We start from the raw sequence: 24260 nt of genomic DNA on the forward strand, positions 1-24260 counted from the left end.
CATTTAGTTCTACGAAATATACCGCATGGTTCAAGTAAGAGTTAAATTTTGAGTGCGATTAAATCAATTATTTGAGAATAAAAGAGCAGCCGCTGTCACAAGTTTTTCCGTCTTTTTTTCAGATTATAACGCACGTGTTCTTCCAGCTGACGATGTGCGACGGGGAGCACATTTTGTACCTCACACGGGAATTTCGCGTGCGAAATACGAATACCAGAGAGTCACACGAATTTTTAAAGCGCGGACGTCGATAGATCGGCGAGCACAGGGGACGGAAGCTTGTTCGTGTATCGATTGGAGTTTCAAAGGAACGCCTGCGGCACTTCGCATTCACGGGATCGAATTCTACGGAATCGCCGAGCCTTCCGAGAGGTCGCGATTGCAGTCCGAATGAAGCTCCAAGAATGATATCGAACTAAGTCGCGAAGCCATGTCTTCAAAGATGTATTATGTGAAATGGCAACGACGAATTATAAAATTTTGAAATATGATATTACGAGGGGAAACCTTGCGTCGTATACGTTTTATTACTCAGTTTTTATCTCGGCGATAAAATTGTATTTAATCTTGCGAAGAGCGTGTGACTTTAGCTCCATATCATCAATCCTGGAAAGACCGCAGCCGTTGCGCTGCGCAGGGGCATATTTTTGTACACTGTCTTTTTACACGGCCACATTTATATACGAAATAATTCCTAAGACGTAACTTTTTTATATCGCACGACGGACGAACGTCGGGTCCTCGAAGATGCGAAGTGAGAAACGAGATTCTCCTTGAGGGCATCTCACTTACAATCTCGCGATAATATTTTACGAACTGTCACTGCCGAAAATCCATCCAACTTTTTTCGATATACGTTTTGCAGGAATTTTTAAGTCGAGACGGGGGTCCTCAGTCATATATATATATATATCCCTCCCGAGGACCAATACGCGCCACCAAGAAATCCCGTGATCGTCCTTTCCGTAAATCGCGACGCGATTATCAGTTGGAATCGAATTTCAAAACAATGAAATAGCCGATTCCGACAGAACACATATTTTATATAAATATTGTATTAATTGATACCGTATAATTTAGCAAAAGAGGACACGGGCAAAACGCAGTGTCGCCAGTTTTGTAAACTGTGATATTTATATACCGCGCGCGATCAAGTAGTTAGTGTAATATCAAGGAAGTAGCACAGAATCAATCTCGCAGATTTATATACAGCGCCGGTGTATCTGAGATGCTTACATGAACTTTGCGAGCGTACTTCCCGATTTGTTTCAAGCCGATTTCTTCTCTTAGCAAAAGACACCGATGGTTTCTATGCGAACGGAAGCCTCAAGAGCGGAAATAAATAACGAAATCTCATTTCGCATTTAATCTTGAATAGACTTCAGCTCATAATTTCATATAAATTGAAGTGTGAGTAACCAAGAATTTAAGTAAGAACAAAACTTGAAAGAGGAAAGAGTAAATTTTTTTTTTGCGAAGGAGGAATTGACTGCAGTTTTAATATCGCGATACGCCTCTGCGAAGTTTATAGTATTTATATTTCCAACGTACACCCCTGTATATATAAATATATAAACATGTTTTATAATTATATAATAGTATACCACAAGTCGCGCTTATTGCAGAATGTACTATATGTTCGTGAAGTGCGCAGCATTGAAACGAAAGGCTCGTTTTCTGTTGCTGCACTGGTGAACTAGTGCAATAAGTTAGAGTAGGACAAGTATTTTTTTTCTCACTCTAGCTTACTGCACTAGTTCACCAGTGCAGCAACAGAAAACAAGCCTATAGACGGTATAAACGATAAATTTCTTTAACTCGAGGATTTTGTCTTCTGGTTGAATACCTACACCTTTGTTACGGAGAAGCAAACGCACATTGGGGTGATGCGTCTTGCAATTCTATTAGGAGAATCTCTCCAACAGTCCGTTTATTCCAAACCTAAGGGAAAATTAATGTAACGTGTCGATTATTATGCTTTATACATATTTTATATATTGTCAGTCCGTGCTTTATTTGTGTATATACGAAAATAAAGTGATTTTACCGAATATACCTAATATACCGCAGGAAACTTCTGGTTTTTCGTCTTGCATCGCTGGAAGACACTTGCGTAAGTCAGGAAAAGCAGGAAGAACACCTTGCACATTCTCGTCATCATTCATATATTTTATTATATATATATTCATATATCTATTTATTTTATTGTTCATATATTTAACAAAAGCATTGTACATTCCAGCGGATCAACTTTAGGATATGTCAACAGAATTTTTTTGTTTCTTTTCTTTACAGCATTTTTACACATCGCATTTCAACTGGACAGATAAAGTCACGATTATCTCGTTTGTTCCTCATAGTACGATTGATTTATTCCAGGTTGAGCAAAGGATATGACGACCATGATGCGTTCAAACTCAGATTTCGCTATTTTAACCGCGTAAACTTACATAGGTTTCTATCTAACAATGATCTAATGGTGACACAGCTCATCTCGTAACAGCAACGAAAGGATGAAATTCTCAACAATGAACAACGTAACTCGAGAAAAGTTTATAGACGTTTTCACTAACAAATATAAATTCTCGATTACATGATCCGTATACGGCCCGAAAGATCCGGGTCTTAGGCTCGTCCGAATTTTTATTAGAGATCAGCAACGTTGGCGTGTATCTTAAGCGTATGTTCGAATCGCACCATAGCGCGTCTTTGGAGATCCTTATATCGCGCTCTCGACGTGACAGAGCTTCATCGATACTCGCGGGGTCGTCGACGAGGCTCGCACGAGGAGGCCGATCTCAGCCGCTGCTAGGGACACAAATCCGACTGGTCCATCCAGGGGCTCAAGGCTCGCAGGGTGGCTCGCACGATCGTGTCCACCTCGGCCATCGCGCCTATTCCCGCGTCGCCGCACATCAACGTCTTGGATATGCAATGCACCTCCTTGTAGCCCCAGGATTTGAGCAGTGATATCTGAGAAAGCACGAAAGTCCATGATTTTTGTTGTTGTTAAAAGAACAGAGAAATAGAGAAACCATATCAAAGACAAGACGAAGTTTGACTAATGTCGTATCTCTTTTTCAAACATTTTCATTGATTTAATTAAATTCCTGTTTTCAATGATACAATTGTAACGCACATCTGCAGAATAAAAGTTAAGTTAACCTTAATGTAAATATATAAATGCGACTACTTCTTCTATAAATGCAACATAAACAGAGACGTATATCAATTATTTTAGCTATTTATCTATTTGGTTTGAAAAATAAGAATATTCTGGACATTCTCTTATTTTAATCTCTACTGTGCTACTCTTTCCGTCTCACTTGAGGCATTGTAACCGGATGCTCCCACATCCTGGTGTTCATAGCCGGGCAGAAGAGCAGCGGTTTCGCAGGGTCCCATGCGCGTGCCACGCAGGTAACGATATTGTCGCATATGCCGCTGGCGATCTTGCCCAGGGTGTTGGCATCCAGCGGCGCTATCACGAACACGTCCGCCCATTTCACCAGGTCTATGTGCAGCACCGGATCGCCACGATCCTGCCAGGCGGCCCACTCCACCGTGTCGGACAGGACCTGGATCTCGGGCGGCAGCTGAGCGTCCTTGAGGAAATGCTTGGCCCTCTCCGTCACGACCACCCTCACCTCCAGATTGCTCTGTCGCAGCATCTCCACCAGCTGCGGCAGCTTGATCGTGGCCACGCTACCGGTGCAGCCTACCAGTACTCTCCTTCTGGAGGAGCTCGCCATTTTCCTTCGCCCTTGCGTCGCCTCCCGTTCTATTCCTCGGTCCGTACCAGGCCTGATAGACTCTGAGTTTTCAACGTGATAAATATCGGGACTCTCTATTTTACTTGCGGGACATTTATACTCTTAGGCCACTTGGGTTGCAACACAATCCAGCCGCATAACAAGCTACGGGCTTTACATTAAAGCTCAAGAAGCCCGACCCAATGAGCGTCAAGCGATATATATATATATAACTTAATTTTTAATCTTCCTCCTTATGAAAATAGAAGGTAGATACGCAATGTTTTAATACGGGTCAGTTTTTCCTTTATCCGTCTCTCTTTTTCTCTCTCAATTGGTCTCTCCTTAAACCTATTATGGGCTTTTTTTTCAACAACACTGACATAGAGGAAGTCCTTGTTACACCTGGCTGGCAGTGCGTATTCTCGCTTGAACACACTTGAATCACCAAACTCTATCGTCTGGTGTCCTATTTACATCGAAAGTTTTAAGAGCACCGATTAGCTGGAGAGATATATATATATATATATATAGAGAGAGAGAGAGAGAGTGCGCCAGGCACTCTCGAGAAGAAGCGAGATGAACAACAATAACGACAACGAGGACAAGAACGACCCCTCCTCTCCGATATCCGTTCCCGTAGACGATATCGACGTTACGTCTCCTTGGCGCCGTCGATCTCGCCGGCGAAGCCGAGCTTGGACCAATCCTCGCGCGCCATCAGATCGTGGTCCATGCGGCAGCCGAGGTACTCCTTGGCGATGTCGCGGCACATCGTGTTCTGATTGCGATTCTCGGCCAGGCAGCGCATGTACCTGATCATGGTGCTCTTGCAACGGCCCTCATGGTCCAGCGGGAAGCTGCCGCGCTCCGGCGGCGTAGGCGTGAACAGCCTCTGCGAGAACGTGTACGAGGACATAATACGCCACTGTCGCGGGCGCGCGCAGAGATCGCGCGAGGGTGACGCGAACAAATCCCTTCCGTGCGAGAACGAGCGCGAGACCTTCAGCCCCCTCGGCGGCGCGCCATCTTGGCCCGACCGTGATCCATTGATCCATACCGATCCACGTTCCTCTCCCCTCCTCCCCCGCGCCCCGCCGCCCTCTTGACAAACTGCCGCGGGCGAAACGCCCCTGGAAAACCGAAGGTTTTCAGCGCCCTCTATCCTTGACCCCCAGAAGTGGCGAACTAATGTGGCCCACGTGACGGCGAATGCTGGAGCGGCGCGAACTTCGAATCCGCGGTGCACTTCAATTCCCTCTGGCCCAGTTTTTTTACATCGACTGTTTGATGTATCGTTACTTGTAACGGAGTTACAGTTACTTTTTTGCGGTAACTCTAACTCAACTTCGTTACTTTCTCTCCTCGGTAACTGTAACTTGACTCATTATCAGTTACATTGTTTCGTTAACTAATTTAATAGTTACGTTAATGGTTACTTTATGTGTATTTTGAACCTCCACGGATCGCATCAGGCCTTGCATTTGCGCATAAACGCCTTTATCGACGCTTTACTCCATAGAGCATAGCAAGATTTCAACAACATTGTAGCAACATTTCGCAGCAAGATTGCAACATTGCCTAAATGATGCAAAATGTTGCTGCAACATTGCTGTTGGATTGAAGCAACGGTAAAATGTCCGCTTGCAGAAATATTGCGAGATTGCAGCAGCGTCGCAGCAACATTTCGCAGCGTTTAGGCAAAGTACAACTTTGTCGTGCTTTATTACTGTATAATATTGGAAATAAAAGCGAGTAGCAAAGGAAGAGATACGCACGACGGAAATTATATTGTCCATTTGGCGTGACGTACGATATTGATATCTTAAGGTGTACTTCCGCAAATTTTCCATGCAGACAAATGTGCATAGCGCATAAATGTATGCATAATCTAATTGGACTATATGTAAATGCACACATAAGGAGATAGAACAATCAATTTTTTTATGCATATGCTTTATGCAGCTGTGTATGTTTGTCTGGATAAACCCTTAGGGCTAACACGAGACATGGTGGAGGCTCCTGTCGGCCAACTGTAAACTATGGATTCTATGTTGTCGTATTACGGCCAAAATACAGACAAAAAAAATTATATTATAACGGTGATATCCGCAATCAGTATGATCGTAAGACTCTCGCTACAGAGTGATTTTTTTGAATAAAGGGTTAATAAAAATTTATGAATTGTACAGCTGCTCAGTTAAGTTAAATATTAGTGTTGTATTATTCATTCTTTGATTTTGTTTCAGCGGTCCCTCTTATCCTAGTCCTAACGAAACGAATTGCATTCTCGTGAACGACAATTTATTGCAGGACACCAGCTGTTCCATCCAGGGAGAGTACTATGTATTTGTCGACTGTTATACCTACTGTACAGAGTATGCTCCACAAACATGCCGACAGTAATAGTAGTAAGACGTTGAGTTAAAAACTTCAATCTTGTTACTATAAATATGAAGTTTATGAAGTTTTACAATAAAAAGTTGTATGTAATTACGTTATTTGAGCGTTTGACCAGCAAGCAGATCTTTTTTTCTCAAGATCCTTGAATCATTACCGAAAGAAAACGAATCATAGTAATGTATACATTAAATAATAAACTAAGAGATAAACGAACATTGATAGAGGAAGAAATGATGGAAATAGAAATATCATAAATGTTATTACACTTGTAGTAAATTTCTCGATTATCTTCCTGAATTAAATTATATAATAATTATACTTTTTTTATTATTTCATTCGTTCTCTTGCGAGGTTCTTTCGTTATTCGTCTATAATGGATCTGCCACGAGCGTAACTCTCGTTCGAATAAATAATGTAATTCACGTTGTACAAATATTGTAGTACATCGCTCCAATGTTTCTCTCCCATACGTCAAGTTAACGCCATCAAGAAAGTAAAACGTGTACCAAAATTAAAAATAAGTGCCAGTTAGGATAATTTAGTTCTATAATTTTTCCTTATTTTAGTGCATCAAGCAACTTTCGCATTTAAAAGTGGGTGTGCTAGAGTTATGTTAAGCATCCCCAACTCTAAGCACTTACATAAATAAACAAATAAATATAATAACATTAAATGCTTTTTAAGTACTTTCCAGAGCAATTTACAGAACTGATCTGTTATAATTTAAAAGATACAAGCTAAAAAACGATCATATATAATGTAGGGACAAGAGTAAAGTACCTCTTAAGTATCGCGATAGAGGATCTGGTATTACAGAGTCTCCTAATTTTAGTGCTTCCTGAATATACAACATTTGACGCGTTTATTGCTCGACATTGTATACAGAGGCAACAACGACGCGTTTGTGGATATTCTGCTTGGTCTCACAGCTTTTGTTTCACGAGTACGGGTACTACATCAGCTTGAACGTCGTTCTTTTCCCTCAGAATGTCCAGTTCCTTCATCATGATATCCTCGTTCAGCTATCCATCCTGTAACTGCCTCTGGCTCAACACCTAGTAGTATTCTGTTTGTTTGTACGTGCGGATTCTCAGTCGACCAATAATGCATTTATGCAAGTTTACAGAATTATGGTGGACCAATTTCATGGCCAGCTCGTTTGCCCGATATAACACCACTCGACTTTTCTTTTATGGGGAACATTGAAAGACATTGTTTACAGAGAAATTCCAACAACAGCAGAAAATATGAAGCAACGAATTATTACAGCATGTGCAACCATCAGTCCGGAAGTGTTAAGAAGTGTACGTGCTTCAGGAATTCAACGGTTGCAACGGTTGCATCGATGCAAACGGACATCACCTCGAGCATCTCCAATAATGTAAGAATAATTATTTTTTTACTACTTTATTAATGCCAAATGACCTTGTAATATAGGACATAGAAATTGTCTCAACGTCCACTATTGGATCAAGGATAAAAAGTATAGCATGCCATTTAAAAAAGTTGAGATGACCTTGAATTCTTCGAAGCGCCTCCACCCAAAAGAAAATTGTCGTTGGCATATTATAGCGCTCTTCATGCCGTACAACTTTTGTAATTAAAATATTTTGATATCTCAAAAAAATAGCGGAGATATTTCAGGTGATCAAAGTTCTTGCCCCACCCTGTATACGTTTCGGTCCTTATTGGGCCAACCTCAGTATAAAGAAGAAATGAATACGCTCGCAAGTTACATATATACGGGGGGATTACGCAGTCATTAATGTGAAATTATAATTATAATAAGTTGAGAGTCGGTAGTGCATCTTTTAACTTATTATAATTTTACATTAACTGCGTAATCCCCGTATATATGTAACTTGCGAGCGTATTTATTTTATTGAACATTACAACCTTGTTCTGGCTCTGAGCCTCTTCTCTTATTTTTTGATTTTATTATACAAGCTACTGTTATTTATTATATTTTTAAACTTTACTAGTAATATCGTATTGTTAATCGTATTATGAACAATTCACGTATATTCGGCGTTACAATTTATAAATTATAATTTTCTTTTTAGGATTAGTAAAAATGTTATATATTTATAAGAAAATTAATTTGTGTAACCGCATTTATATAAGAAATAGTATTGTTTATTAAGTAATGTTCTTTTAATTCTTTTATAGATAAACAAGTTCTCCAGTATACAATTGTTTCGCATATCGACTGTATCTCTCAACACAACTGAAGCATTAAAATTCTTGCTCTGCTTGCAATTAACATCATTGTTATCTAATCGCTCATTGATTGGTCCGTTTGTAATTATAGGTTTATCGGTTGTAGTAAAACAATAATTTTTATGAGTGCGATAGTGCGATACGAAGTTTCGTAGTGGCGTATACGAGTATGCAAGGTCAAGATATACATATATGTATGTACATCCTAATGCGATCAGTTACACGCATGACTAATTTTTCATTTTGCTTTTGACAATAGAATGCAATGGAGAAATTTATATGAAAAAATATACAAAGTGAATATCTTATATAATAAATGTAAATGTCTTATGTGCACACAAAGAAATATGAATTGCCCTAATATAATTGATATTTCCTATGTAATTATATGTAATTCATAATTTTATACGTTAATTGATTTTGTATAAATTGTTGAATCTTAAAATTTATTAATCAATTATTTAAAATTCCACATTTGTGTCACATCAATCATTTCTTCGATTGAATCTCGTGGACTACTCTGCATGAAACAAATATTAATATCTATTAATAAACAACAGCGATAAATCGGTATCAATAGAAACAGAAAAGTAGATAGCCAGACGTGATTTAATTCTCGGCACACATGTTCCCAGAATTTAATAATCGACTAACTCGAACTATTCATTACTACGAACTTTACATTATCTAAAACTTTCGGATCCGTTTCAACTTTGTTTTCAACCTTAAATTATTGGAAAAATATTTTAGCAACTCAACGTATCAAACATATCTGTTTCCTCTTTTTTTTAACAGTTTCATAAATATATGAAAAATTTGAGAGTGAGAAAATGTTCAAATGCCGTTTTATCGAATTTATGTGCGATTAATATAAAATCAACACGGAAGCTCGCATTGCCAAAAATTACCAGATTAACGTCCAAAACCAAAAATGATACGTCGCTTAAAAACGTGTAAAAATGACGTGTCCCGTAATCTGAAACTCTGCCTTGCCCGAAATGTACAATTTATACGCCCTTCACGCTCCGTCATCTCAGCGACGAAATAGAATTTTGTCTCGTTTTGGTCTGATTCTGGCAAACTCTGTGCATTGTGCACTGGTCTCTCGTCGCCGCGCGCCGAAGAAACGCGCGTGCTCCACTATCGACCAGGAACCCTGGTCCTCCTCCACGTCTCGTCACTTCTCGCCCCAGTCTCGGCCAGCCGCGGCGTCCGCACGCACTCTCGGTTGAATCCCAGCACGCCGGGGCGCGGCAACGCCTGCCGAAGCATCCCCGAGGATCGGCCGTTGAACGTGTGCGCTTTCACCCCCGCGTCCTCCGATGACAGGCCGGACATCGGCGCGAAGATGACGAGGGAGAAGCCGGATCGGTAGCCGAACATCTATACATTCCCCCGAGGATTCTGCTAACGTTTGCCTCTGTATATTCGCGTCTCTCCGAGAGTGCGGATTCTGTATAGGATAAGTGCTGCGGAGGAGGATATTATCGACGACATTATTTAGAGAAACAAGATATTAGATCGTAACGACGGTGCGCGCCTCGTCGTTGCGATTTGAAATTGCGCTAAAAGGAGCTTTTAGAGATTCTATTCTTTAGAGATTGTGGGTGTTGTTGACTGAGAAGAAGTATTTCTGAATATGCATCACGTTCGAGCACTGCGCGCGTTATATATCTGCGAAATCATAGTGGATATATAAAAACAGCTGTTTGAGAGTTTCTTCTCTTCAAGCTCACATGCGCAAGGACGCAAGATTCGACCGAATGTACGTATATCTTACTTTAGATTCCGCCTGTTGACAATCTCGATGTCACTTATTCATATAACTCTAATAATTAACAAACGCAGTTACTCTAACTAAAATTTTCGTTGTTATAAGATTATTTTCAAATCGAAGTGGGAAAAATAAAAAAAAGATATTTACATAATATATAACTAGGTGATTTATAAGCTACATAGATAATTACTATTTTCTGTTCTTCTATATTTATCTTAAAATTTAAGAATTATTATTATAAGTAAAAGAAACAAGAGATTCTCTTTTCGAGGAATGAAGTATTCATCTTACAATTAGATTTTTAGATAAAATATTTAAAAATAACAAGTAAAATTTTATTTTTAATATTAGCGAATATTCTTATCGATTATTTTTGCCTGAACAAAAATGTATTTGTTGTTATTAAAATTGATTAATGTGAGTGTTCTCACAGAAAAAGTTACTTTTAGAAGATTTTTTGTTTTATTTTAAGTGTTTAATTTTATTTGAATTTTAAAATAAAAATAACCGAATTAGAAATTGAAAAATAAGAAATTAATTAAAATTTGTTCCATTATTTTTAACAATAAAAAATATCAGCTTTTATCATTTGTTCATATTGTGATTTTTATTAAAAAGGTAACTCGAGTCTGACAAGTTATAATTAAAAAATTCGTAAATAAAATTTTTTAATTACTTTACAAAGCATTTATATTCAGAAATATTAATGACTTTGACATTTCTCGCAGAAGAAGAAGTAATGTAAAACCGTAATGGGAAAAATTATTCGACGTATCTGGCAATACTTTATTAAAGGAATTACACGGTAATAAGAAATAATGTCTCTGCAAAGGAACATTAACCCAGATAGCAGAGAATCCGAAAAGAGTTTTTTTTAATTCCCGAATTGTGGAATAAATTCTTTTCTCATCGCATTTTCATTCTAAAAAAGCATTCTTAAGAGTTCGAAAAGAATTCGCTTTTATGTCACCAAAGTTGAGTTCCTTTTTGGATACAAAAGGAATAGTTTGTAGAAGAATTTCAATTTACTTCCGTAAGAAGTAAAAAGTATACTTTTATGTAATCCTTTTTGAACTACCGAGAAGGAATTCTTTTGCATTGATTTCGAATAGATTACTCTAATAAATAATTCAGGAAGAATTTTTTTAATGAAGTCTTTATCACACCTGTTATTTGGGAACGTAAATTAACTGCCGATAACGTTTCAGGAATACAATCGATGGATGCACCTTCTCTGGGGATGTGTACGTCATTAAGCATAACACACAACCAAATAGATCTAGGAAGAAAAAAATGAGCAAAACGCTCAGTGGGACGGAGAAGAGACAGAAGAGATAGTGCCGAGGCTCCACCCATTATAGATTATCGCGTGGATGCGCCGCAGTTGTTATCACTGGAAAGAGTTACGGTGGCACAAGTAGTTATCGGATAAAAGTAGGGGGCTCCGTTCCAGATGCTTAATGAACTCGAACAGGCCTGATTCATATTATCTGTGACCAGTCAGTTTTTTTTATTGTACATATCGGAAAGGATACGATGATATGACGAAAAAGATATGACGATATGCAGATTCAACATGTCTAGAAGAGATGGTTCGCAGGCTGGCGATCAGCAAACAGATGGGACCTAAAACCGAACAAGCTCGTTCGAAAACAGCATGTCGAGCAAGAGTAAATTAATTCGCACAATAAACACGTGCCGACCATCTCGGAAGAGCAGCTTCGCTGCCCGCGCAAAAGTTATCGCTTAAATGTACGTACCGAATCGAGAATTAGAAACAAGTCGTGGCGATTAAACCGAAACGCCCCTTAAACGAGTGTAGCGATATATTGTTATATATGCCGACAGAATGGCAGCGGCGTACCGCAGTCAACGTTCCAGAAGTCTTCCAGGTCCGCGCAACGGCCGCTAGATTAAACGCGAAACGTCAACGAGGGGGCTAGGTCGCATAGTGAAATTAATTGCGCCCATAATTTCATAATCTCTCGTAATCTCTCGTAATCGTCATTACGAAATTCATGGACCACACGAACATATCGCGACTTCGTCGAAGAAACGTGAGTCTAATGACCGTTAAGAGAAGAAGAGAAACAACGAAAAGAGAGACACCTTTTGCCACTCCTCAGCTCACTTAGATAGACAATCATTGGGAGAAGAGCGTTCTGCTTGCGATGCAGAATAGACACGTTTGAGTTATGGCGTGCGTGCTACACTACGGGCTAATCTCCTTCTAAAATACTGCGCTACGTTCGATGTAATTTGTTTATGCGCTTTTTTCATGCGGAATTACAATATTCATGAGCTTCGCAATGAGTAATCGTGTCTACGGAACGATATGAGAACGATATACATAAGGAAATAAGAAACTCTTGACCTTTGCAAAGAGTGATGGAAAATAGAAGGACCAAGACTGCTCAATTTAATTCTATCTCCTAAGCTGCCGTTCTTCGTGAGAAAATTTCGACACAATAATGGCAAACGGATAAATGTAGCGGTATACTCAATAATAGATTTCTTTTGTATTGCACATAAACGGAGCCCAAATTTTAATCCGCGAGTTCCAATTTAGGCCAATTAGCGAGACAGATGTCTAAACCGAAAGTGATATCGGTGTCCTGTTATCGCTACCGTAGAGACAAACGCGCTGGACATAATGTACGTACTGACCGTGCAATTCTACGTTACACATACGAAAGTGCTTGATGCATACAACCGCTCTGTTATGCGTGAACACCACTCTCCCGAGGAGGTAAAATGAACCTTTTGTTTCTGTTTCCCCCCCTGAAAAGCATGCCGATTCTTCTAACACGCGTACACGCTGTACGCAATTATTTTCTTTCATCGCTTGAGCAGTTATTGGATCTCAGCAGTACTCTTCTTTATGTATGTCGATCTAATAGAATAATATATTTTTAGAGACACTTTTTTTTAAACAGTGTAGGTCAAAACAATCGAATATATTGATTTTTCCATAAAATACGATTGAAAACAAAATTTATTGTGATACTAAATAAACGTTCTTTTTACGTTTCAGTTAAATATAATTATAATTCAAGTAAAATTCACCTTCTTGTTATTGCCATGTTTATCATGATAATTACAGATTACAGTAAACATAATCCGTTTTAGTTTTATTTGTTGTGTGACAATTCAATAATTAAATACAAAGCGAGAAGTATTTTTAACGATATTTTTATACTTGCAAAATTGCAATCGTGGTGCTTGTTTAAAGCAAAGTATAATTACAATGTCTAATTTCGTGATACTTTTACTCGTACAATTAATCGGGTTACTTTCAATATAATTTACAAGACCAGGGGAGCTCTTCTTGATTTTGAATGTAAATTTCAGTCACTCGAAAAAATACTGAAGGAAATCGGTCTTCTTATAAGAAGCTTAGAAACGGATTTAATTTCATCTCAATATATCATTTATTAGTTTAATATTTCATTATTATTTAGTATTGTTGTCCGCATATACTCCTTTTAGGAACTTAAGTGTCTTGTACAAAGGACTTACGTCCCATCCTATTATTAATTTAATATATTGATACATATTATTATGTAGGTATATATGTCAAGTAGCGTCAAATGATCTTCAACGTATAAAAAAACTTTTCTTTGACAGGCACTGTTTCGCGGCGGCAAAAGAGCTGTTGACGATGAGTGTGAATCTACCACGGCATTAATCAAAACTAAAATACAAAAGGGTGGTCTGCGACTACGAAGATGGCTAATCGTGCTATTAGTTTTCCTGTTAACGTCGCTTCTCATTATCAACAGCTACAATACCGGTCAGTTTCGGATCATCCGATTCGGAGCAATGGCCAAACCGACTGCCCAAGATATGATAACGCGTAAGTATATGTTCGATCATTACAAATAATTTATTTAATTTTTTCATGCAAGAATAATTTAAATATAAACAACACGACAGGACTTTGTGTCGTGATCAAAAATATCAACGTACAAGTATGCAACATAAAATCTGACAAAATTTTAACATTTTTTTTAATTCTGTATTTTTCTAAATGTCTAAAAATCTGGTTCATTAACTGTTCACTTGGTTTTTATCAATAAACAAAACGTGAGAATCAAATTTTATTACGCTGTCCTTTTATTAAGACTGTTTTAGCAACTGTTAAATAATATTTTAGAATTGTGAAACAAACCTGAGAAGTAAAATGCTATCTAGGTTCTACATATGTAAGTGGCATAAAATTCTCTGTGGCAGTCATAAAAATGGAAAATCTAGCATACAAAAATCACATATATGACATGATTTACGCATAGATAGTTACGATATTGTTGTAAACTTTTTAGAACCAGTATAAAACTGACAATGATACGTTTATAATTATTATAAAATATTTGTATTAATATAATATTGTGTTGATACTTAAACAAAAATAAAATATTCTAAAGTATATTTTTTATATAAATTTAAAGATAAATGAATTTTCTTATAAATATTGAATATCAATAATTTCTTAATTAAAGAAGATTGAAAATAAATATAAAAACCAAACTTTAAAAATAAAACTGAACAATAAACTTTTATATTTCATTAAAATCATCCGAATTCTTTTATTTAATTTCAAATCGCTATTATTGTGGTAAAATTTTTATTTAAAATTTAGTTACTAAAATATTCAATGCTATGGATAATTGATAAATTAATTTTAAAAAATCAAACATTTAAAAATAATGTAATTTTATATTGTTCAAATCTTTCTTGACAAACTGTAGCAGCAACAATCTTATTTAGATTCAAATCATTCTCGTATATATTCGCGCCTATTTTAATTATTAATTTGCAATTTTACAGAGGAATATGCACCAACAACGCCAAACGTATACATGCCAATAGGCAACGGTGGTTTTCTAGTTCGCAACAAGGGATGTCGGTTACCAGCGATGGATCCTTTCGATCCTGCGGTTCAACATTTCATAACAAAAGATGTGTTCGAATGCGAGTATGGAAACTCTCCGCCATTGATTGAATCGAACAATACCGCATTATTCGTTAACCCACTTGCGTGGAACGAATTCTACAACAGTCCGGGCGGCATAAGTTGCTGCTGGCGACCATTTTGGCGAACAAAAGACAATGACAATGCTGTTACGTTAGTATATATAATACGTTAGCAACAATTTATATATACATTAAAATTATATACATATATAAAAATAATGTAATACTGTCGGACCGACAGTATTTTCATTATTTCTTCGAGTGAAATCTCACTCTAAAAGATGTAGAGAGTATATTATATATTATACATTTAAATTACATGTATATGCGCAATGTATATGTTCCATAGATAATATAACTTTCAATGATGATAAAATTTTGCAGGTATGACACACAGTGCTATCCTTTCCAAGATTCCTGCGCTGTGAATGCCGAATTCGTAAAGGTCGAGTGTTACCAGAATAACGAGATGGTGTACAAGGATTACTACGCTTTCCTACCGCGTAAGCCCTTGGTAGAGGAAAGATGCAGGCAGGCGCTGCGAATGGATACGCTCGTCGACGATCGCCTCAGTGTTCTCGTTATCGGGCTCGACTCGGTTTCCAGGATGAACTTTCACAGAATGATGCCGAAGACCGTAAGGTCGCTTCAGTCCCTCGGTGCCGTGGAGATGTTGGGCTACACCAAGGTTGCCGATAACACATACCCGAACCTCGTCCCGGTGCTGAGCGGCCTGAATCAGGACGAGTTCCGGGATCTGTGCTGGCAGTTGTCTAACAAAACTTTCGACGAATGCCCGCTCTTGTGGAAGGATTTCAGTGCCGCTGGCTATCGCACGGTGTTCGGCGAGGACGCCTACACCATGACCACGTTCAATTACCTGAAACCGGGATTCCGCGAGCAACCGACAGATTACTATTTGAGGCCGTATTGCGTCGCTGCCGAGACCGACATCGGCAACACCCACAAGCTGAACGCCAATCTCTGCATCGGCACCAGGAAGACCTTCGACTGCATGCTGGATTACACTCGCAAGACGGCGATCGAGTTCTCCTCGGAGCTCTACTTCGCCTTCATCTGGCAAGCGAGTCTTACCCACGATTACTTCACGTATCCTCAGCTGGGCGACGACTCCTATCACGAGTTCGTCGAGTACGCGTCGCGGGAAGGTCTGCTGGATCGCACCGCCTTGATCGTGATGAGCGATCACGGTATGAGGTGGGGCGACTTCCGACAAACGTACCAGGGAAAGATCGAGGACAGTCTACCCTTCGTCTTCATCGTGCTGCCGAGATGGTGGCGCGAGAAGTTCCCGCTGGCCTGGGGCAACTTGCGAAGGAACAGTCACAGCCTCGCGACACCCTTCGACCTACACGAGACGCTGACGGATCTGCTGAACCCGCACCGTCTGCGCGAGTCGTTCCTCAAGAGGCGCATCAAAGTCCAGGCCGCGTCTTCTATTCCGCGTGGCATCAGTTGGTTCCTGCCGGTGCCGGACATTCGCACCTGCGACATGGCGCACATCGCGAATCACTGGTGCATGTGTCACACCAGCAACACGGTCTCGTGGAACGACACCGGCCTGCAGGACAGCGTGTCGTTTCTCGTCAGAGAGCTCAACGACATGTTGCGCAGGTATCCAATGTGCGCGACCTTGAACTTGAAGAGGATCAAGGACGCGAAGGTGTGGCTGGATAAGACGGACGGCGCGATGCTGACGGATTACACGGTGGTTATACAGACCACGCCGGGTGACGCGATCTTCGAGGGTACGGTACGCTACAAAGCGGACGACAATAGCCGCAAGTTGGCCGGGTCGGTCAGCAGGCTGAACGCCTACGGCACCCAGAGTGCCTGCGTTGACGAGTTCAACATGCGACTGTATTGTTACTGTCTTTAGGCACGACATATCCGATTGGACCGAGTGATCGACCTTTTGTATCTAATAATTTCAATCTCCAGCCCTTGGAGCAACTTCTCCAGACAACGTGCACGTTTAAAAGACGCCCTCGAGCCGCCGAGACGTCCTTTAGACACGCGTTTCTTTTTCACGGAGATTCCCCGGACATAGGATTCGGTTCAATTAGATTTGGATTCGGAAGAATCGTCACGATGCTGAACCGTTTCGACAACCCAGATAGCACAGGATATCCAAAAGGAATTATCAAGGATTCTTTGTGAATTCCTGAAATAAATTATTTCTTTATCTCATTTCTTCTACTTGTCAAAACATTTTCAAGAGTTGAAAAGGAATTCGCCCTTATGTTAAAAATTCTGAGCCCTTTTTCGAATATGAAGATAATTCTTTTCGTACTCCGTAAGAATTAGCACCGGAAAGGAATTCTTTCGGAGTTATAATTTCGCACACATCACAATAATTCATAAATGATTTTAAAAGGTGAATTCTTTTCGAGTTCATAATGATCTCTCCTGTACAATTTGAAAAGTTACATATTCGAGAGCTACATTTCGAGTAGAATGTTGCTGCTTCCATCTTATTTCCGGATGTTAACGCAACGTTTTTATATGTACAGTCAAATAAAATGGCTTGATGAGTGACATCGAGCATCGCGCGAGTTTGTATCCTCGAGAATATCGTGTTTATGGAGCCTTTATCGTATATGTGAACGCAATTGCATAACTTAATATTTATTTATGCATATATTCTTCCATATAGCATTATCGAATAATTTAATCAGTCAATAATTAAGGTATTTACGAGCATTAAGGAGCAGTCTATCTTGCGGGCTCGAGATTCTCAAGATATTTTAAAAGAAAAAGCTATATACATCCAAACTTTTACATACAAATTTACCGATATTTCTTTGCTACGAAAATAATTGTTTTTGTTGTTATACAACGTTAACGTATTACAAAAATATATCCTGTCTTCCTGGCGAAAACAATAAGTTATCGCAATCATTTAACATAAATTCAAATATTTCAATTTTTGTTTCTTTAATCTCAATTGTCCATGGAATAAACCGGAATTGTTGAGAAAAATGACATTTTTCAAAATGGCGGCACTTCAAAGTTAAGGAAAAAGTTTTTAATACGAGAAAGCTGCGACTTCAATGTGTGATCCCAAAAATAGATATTTTAGAGTGATTTTGCGCAATGCTAATTGTGCAAATAATATTGCAAATAGAATAATATTGCGATAGTTCGAGATTTATCTCACGCACAAAAAGAGAAAGCAAATGTTTATTCAAGCCCTTCTCGGATGTTCATTTCGGTAAAATAACAAATAATTAATTTCTCAAATTAAAAAATTAAAAAATTTAATACATACAATATCTATAAATGCTCTTTTTAAGTACATGTGGCCATTTTCAATAAAGTTTCATCTAGTTTCTTTCAAAAACAGAAACTAGATGAAAGAATTTCATAAGTGACCAAAATTATTCTTTACACTTTATTACATTTCATTATCAAAGAAAGCAAGTTATAGCAATGTGTGGTGAAAAATTATACTTTTATCACTAGCAATTAAATCTATGATTTCAGTAAATAAACCTCGCAGAGTGCTTCGTGATAATAAAACTTGTAAGTAAACTATAAAATTATATCCGCGCATTGTAATTTCACAAACTTTTCGAATTTCGGCTTAAAACTGCAGGAGTACATTTTGAGAACATTAAACTTTAAAATTGTATTTAAAAATCGACTTTTTTACTTTCCAAGGTAGACTATCTCCTTGATGTAAAACTGACTAAGCGCTCGCTTTGCATCTCTCTCATTGCGCGCGTTTCTTTCTCCTTCGTTCACTTACTTGTTTACTCGCGTGACATGGCGTCTAGTAAAACAGCTTTGCACTCGAGAAGAAAATATATTTCATCCACTATAATTTGTATCAAAATGACTTATACTTATTATACGGACTCTCTTGTCAGTTCTTAATTAAGGCTAAACCAATAAACTTTTAATATCTGTATGAACTTGATATGTAATAACATATTACGGCGATCAATTCAGTGACCAATCCGCCGATTCTCTATACAAATAAAAAATATTTTACTATTTTTTTATGGGTGTTTTTCATCAAACCACTTCTTCACGAGCGTGGTCGAGTAAAATTACTTAATCGTATCATGTACTCATTTGATTACTGCAATTATATCTATTTGCAAACTTCATGTCGGAAAATGAACAGAATAATCCACTTTCTCTGACAATGTTTCATAAAACATTAGAATATATTCTACGGCTTATGTATTTATTTCCGATTATTCTCTTGGATTTCTGAACGGGGGAAGAATAATAACATCCTTTTTTTTGTAATAATAGATTATAGCTATGCTATAATAAATTACATATACAAGATATTGCCACTTAAAATACATAGATATATTTGAATTAAAAAATTGGCTACAAATGTATACTTTAATCTTATTATGGTACTATATATTATTATATATTTATTGATGTTCATGTTCATAACTTCTTTGCAGTTGCAAAGAAATGTCTTCATGTGTTTATGCCAATGTGATCAACTTTACACTATTAATAATAATACAAATGTCGGGCCGATCATTAGTAATTTATTAATTTATACGTGGTCTTTTTCCTCTTATAATATTAAATGCAAAATCTGTCCACACATTTTCTTATTATTATTTACGTGATTTAGCCAAACACAACTAAGTTATTAAAGAAATTGTGCTTTATTACTGATATTAAACAAATAATTGGCAACGAGAACCGGGAATTAATTTAAATAATTGGCAAGAAGAACTAGATTTATCCACTCTTTTGCAGCTAAATAAAACGCACATTTGATGAATTGATGAACTTGCGTAAAAAATTACATATGTACTCAAAACTCATGTATTTAGTACAATCAGCTGGATTACCAAACTCCCTTGGTTCTTCAGCAAAGAAGGAAGAATATCGTTCTTATTACAAACATACAGGATCAAGACATACGTTCCAACCAAAACACACACTCTGCACTCACTTTGTACATATTTAAATATTTAATTGCCATGTATACCATTGTATATTCGATTCACAGAACTTTGCTGCAGTAACTTTTTAATATCTGAAATGAGTAAGAGAATTTTTTACAACATGCAGCAATATGCTGTGCAAAGTTTCATGCACTGATATAGATTTTGGTTTACCTTCTTTCTGTTCGTTTGTAAAATCGTTATCAGGGAATGCAATATCAAAAGTAACGTATAACGAGCCATGGAGGCTGTTATTATCGTAATTGGGCATTCCCTCGCCCTTTTTCCGAATACGTGCACCATGTTTAGTAATTTTGTCCCTTTGGATATTCACTACATGACCATCTAAATGTTTTATATCTATTGTGAACCCTAATAGGGCGTCTTGCAAAGATATCGTAACATTTGTATACAAATCGTCGCCTTTTCTCTCGAAAACAGGATGAGGTATAGTTTGTATTCTAAAATCAAAAATTATATTGTAAATATGTAACCGCGTTAAGCTGGTAATGGAACGGACTGAAACACAAATTGAGAAAAGAGTGATTTTACATATAAAAATAAATAAAGATAATAGAATAAATTCTTGTTTCCAATTTTAATAAAAAAAATTCAATAATTGAGTAAGTGTAAAATTATCGATTAAAATTTAATCGAAATTTCAGTGTCTGATGAAAATTGAGTCACTAGTACATACAATAATAGAATTAATCTTGGTAAGAAATAAACAATGACACTGTGGTAGAAAACATCACGAGTTTTCAACAAAATATTTACTAAATCAACGTTGTCAAATGTATGTCTATTGTTTAAAGTCGTTCCCCCTCCTCTCTCTCTCTTGGACATAAAGATTTATATGATAAAAATTTATTTAATTCACTTTTAGGCTTAAAATCAGTCGTCTCAACTAATCCTACAATTGCATAGATATAGAAAAATATCTGCTCACTTTATTATCAAGTCTCCTGGTTCCCCATCAATGTGTGGTTCCCCTTCCGCGGTAAATTTAGTTTCTTGATTATCTACCATTCCTGGCTCAACCTCTACCTCCAGTGTACGTTCCTCATTGACCAACTTGACATTTGGACATTCCGAACACACCGACTGCTGCATCATTTGGAATCTACCGTTTCCTAAATTGCGAGTAACTAATTCTTGCCTACAGTTACACTTCCTCGTCCCCTTCGCGGTCTTTACAACCGGCTTATTTCTCGTAATCTGAAATAATCAGCACCAAAATGAACTCAACGAAGTCACCGAGTTTACAGCAAGTAGTTGTACTTACTTGCGGCGAGAGAAAACTTACCTCGATAAAATTTCCGCTATACAATTCCTCTAAAGTAACATACAGGTCCATCACAACGTTCGAACCTCTGGGAGTTTGCTGTTGCTGCGACTCCCCGCCGAAATGGAAATTAATGTCGCCGAAGAAATTCGCAAAGGGATCCATATTACTATTCATCATGCCATCCTTCTTTAAACATTCCTCCCCACACCTGTCATACATTTCTCTCTTCTCAGGATCTGACAGTACTTCGTACGCCGCTCCCAAGTCTTGAAACTTCTGAGAGGCATCCGGATCATCTTTATTTTTATCAGGATGCAGTTCCTTCGCTAATCGTCTATAAGCCTTCTTAATTGCGTGTGTGCTAGCACTGTGCGATAAACCTAAGATGCTATAAAAGTCTCTTCTGCAACGGAAAGAAGGGTAATAATTACAATAAACTTTATTGCTCTCCCGCTATCATTGTTTGACGAGGAAAAGATTCTATCAAGCTATAACGACGTATTAAACAAATTGTGCCAATTTCTAAAATCAATAAAGTCAAAAGGATAAGAGAACTCGTCGTATATCTACATCTTTATGTTCAATTTCGGGGAAATTGGTACACAAATTTCTTTGGTTTAACGTAAAAATTTTCGACCGATTGTGAGAAATGGTAGATGAGGGGAGAGGTTAATAAGCCTTGCTGTATGGTAAATTGTTCGTAAAGGACTATCGCGCAAAACGTGTTGCGAAAAGAAATACTGTCCACACTTACCCGGCAATCGATAATACAACGCATACTGTTAAATTTATGAATAACACCCAATTTAATTTGAACCCAGCCATCCTAGCAGACGTTCCACGATCATCTGAGTACGCCTGCGAAGCTTAAATCGTGGTAGCTTCTCATTGGTCCGGGACAGCTGGGGGGGGGGGCAGCGATGTAAACCATAGACGTAGTAAATACAGAGAGAAATCTGAGAGCGGCCACGCCGGCGTTTCACTCGACGCCGTTTTCGCTCGACTGATACCAGCGCCTTACGCCCATTTTCATTTTTGAAACTATCCCGCTACACCCATTTTCCAGCACTGCCGATAAAGCCTCCACTTGATGCGGGTAATGCAGTGCCCAATTTTGGTTGTGTTCCGTGCTGCATGCATGAAATGTCTGTAACCCCTGGTCCACAATCTTGCTTTAAAGTAGTTTAAAGCCTTGTGTCCACGATCCAAGAACTGTGTCCAAGTTCTAGTTCCGAGAAATGCGTAGCCAATCACCTTGCAGCTTTTATGGAATAGCTGCAGATTGATTGGCTACACATTTCTCGAAACTAGAACTTGAACCAAGTTCTTGGATCGTGGACACAAGGCTTAAGTGAGCTGTAAATCTTAAGCCGTAAAAAATTAACCAATCACAGACATTTATTCCCCTCACTCTCATCTGTGATTGGTTAATTTCTTACGGCTTAAGGCTTACAGCTTACTTAATGTGGACCAGGGTCGCAGAGTCGTAGTCGTAAGAATAGTCGACTACGATTGGTCAATTTCGTCAGACACATAAGAATTGACCAATCATAGTCGACTATTCTTACGACTACGACTTTACGACTTCTATGTAGACGAGGCTTAACACGTAAGGGCCGGGGCACACAAATGGCCTTAAGCAATAAGACGTAAGCAGTAAACGAATTGACCAATCATAGTCAAGAATATACATATAATATGGCTGCCATAATTCTCGACTATGATTGGTCAATTCGTTTACTGCTTACGTCTTATCGCTTAAGGCCATTTGTGTGCCACGGCTCTAACACGAGTGTTATTTTCGTAACGGGAGTAATCATTGATATTAAACTAAAAGTGAATGTTAAAATAAAAAATGGATGTCAAATCATATCGTTAATTTCCACGGTGATTTGTCGCAACGAACATCACGCATAGTTTGAAGTAGAAGTCGCATTTTAAATGAATCGCAACCGCACGCGGCGGTTCGTCGTGTCGCGTCGTCGTCGCGACAAATCACCGTAGAAATTAACGATATGATTACGGATCGCGGCAATTACTTAAACGTGATTGATGAAGTGTTAATAACTTTCGAACGAGACGATCACGTGCGTAGAAGACGATCGGGATTCTCGTAGGAAAAAATCGCGTTACGAGGAGCGACACAAAAACACGCGGAACATCCGCCGCGCCGAGTAATTTGATACAATAGATTGTTTTCGACCGAGGTGTTTACGGCGCTACGTCATTTCTTGGAATCCGCGCTCGGTTTTCGGCGGAGCTCCGCCTAGGTGTTTACGTTACCGTACGCAGGGTCATTCACGCGGCGACAGTCGAACCGATCGGTTACGCCCGCGCCGCTTCGCATATCGTATTATTCTTGATACGCGTTCGCGACAAGAAACCGCGGGAAGAAACCGCGATCGCTCTCTGTGAATAATCACCCTTATGAAAAAATACACTCAATCACACGTTGACGGTCCGAAATAACCATCAAATTGAGTGTAAACCTTCATGAAACACTCGATTATGAAGGTTTACACTCAATTTGATGGTTATTTCGGACCGTCAACGTATGATTGAGTGTATTTTTTCATAAGGGCAATGATCGATATCATCGTGCGATCGTTGAATTCCCGTGATTTGTGTCGGTGATTTGTGCGGATATCAGTGCGACGACGTAATCGAACAATTCGTAGTGACAATCGGACTCGGCGACAATCGGACACAGTGAAAACCGAAGAAGTGGCATTTGGAAACAGTGACAGTAACAAGTGACTTTACAAACGCAAATTCGCGAGTAAAGTGCAGGCATTTGGATACAGTGACAGTGACAATTCACTTTACAAACGGAAGTATAAATTCGCGAGTGTGTCGGCGCTACGTCATTTCTTGAAATCCGCGTTCGGTTTTCGGCC

General features: G+C 38.5%; 5 protein-coding genes across 8 annotated transcripts in view; 2 read left to right on the forward strand and 3 right to left on the reverse strand.

Moving 5' to 3' along the window:
* Nucleotides 1-1656, forward strand: part of LOC105560045 (matrix metalloproteinase-14-like) — a 134236-nt gene extending 132580 nt beyond the window's left edge. For both annotated transcript variants that reach the window (XM_012008790.1, XM_012008791.1), the window contains one exon: nt 123-1656. The gene's annotated coding sequence lies outside the window, so the exon portion shown is untranslated. The remainder of the gene's footprint in view (nt 1-122) is intronic.
* A 526-nt stretch (nt 1657-2182) lies between these two features.
* On the reverse strand, nt 2183-4396 carry LOC105560047 (phosphopantothenoylcysteine decarboxylase). Its single transcript, XM_012008793.1, has 2 exons — nt 3327-4396; nt 2183-2973 (listed from the first exon to the last, which is right to left on the reverse strand). The coding sequence occupies exons 1-2, from the start codon at nt 3750-3752 to the stop codon at nt 2809-2811; spliced, it is 591 nt and encodes a 196-aa protein (XP_011864183.1). The 5' UTR covers nt 3753-4396; the 3' UTR covers nt 2183-2808.
* On the reverse strand, nt 4389-4835 carry LOC105560046 (cytochrome c oxidase assembly protein COX19). The gene has a single exon (XM_012008792.1). It carries the CDS (start codon nt 4669-4671, stop codon nt 4408-4410), a length of 264 nt encoding a protein of 87 aa, XP_011864182.1. The 5' UTR covers nt 4672-4835; the 3' UTR covers nt 4389-4407.
* A 4736-nt stretch (nt 4836-9571) lies between these two features.
* Nucleotides 9572-19150, forward strand: LOC105560048. 3 transcript variants are annotated; one of them, XM_012008795.1, is made up of 6 exons: nt 9572-10140; nt 11361-11904; nt 12001-12901; nt 13780-14008; nt 14980-15277; nt 15511-19150. In XM_012008795.1, exons 3-6 carry the CDS (start codon nt 12806-12808, stop codon nt 17024-17026), a joined length of 2139 nt encoding a protein of 712 aa, XP_011864185.1. In that variant the 5' UTR covers nt 9572-10140; nt 11361-11904; nt 12001-12805; the 3' UTR covers nt 17027-19150. The 3 variants fall into 3 exon arrangements, with proteins under 3 accessions (XP_011864185.1, XP_011864184.1, XP_011864186.1); XM_012008794.1 differs by having other exon boundaries at nt 11361-12901; XM_012008796.1 differs by having other exon boundaries at nt 9573-10140; nt 11361-12209.
* Nucleotides 19151-19395: 245 nt separating this feature from the next.
* Nucleotides 19396-22245, reverse strand: LOC105560049 (dnaJ homolog subfamily B member 11). Its single transcript, XM_012008797.1, has 5 exons — nt 22118-22245; nt 21382-21766; nt 21025-21293; nt 20250-20536; nt 19396-20167 (listed from the first exon to the last, which is right to left on the reverse strand). Exons 1-5 carry the CDS (start codon nt 22186-22188, stop codon nt 20103-20105), a joined length of 1077 nt encoding a protein of 358 aa, XP_011864187.1. The 5' UTR covers nt 22189-22245; the 3' UTR covers nt 19396-20102.
* Nucleotides 22246-24260: the final 2015 nt, after the last annotated feature.

The sequence above is a fragment of the Vollenhovia emeryi genome, unplaced genomic scaffold (assembly GCF_000949405.1).
Source record: "Vollenhovia emeryi isolate VEMERY1.0 unplaced genomic scaffold, V.emery_V1.0 DF939243.1, whole genome shotgun sequence".
In the NCBI taxonomy this organism is placed as follows: Eukaryota; Metazoa; Arthropoda; class Insecta; order Hymenoptera; family Formicidae; genus Vollenhovia; species Vollenhovia emeryi.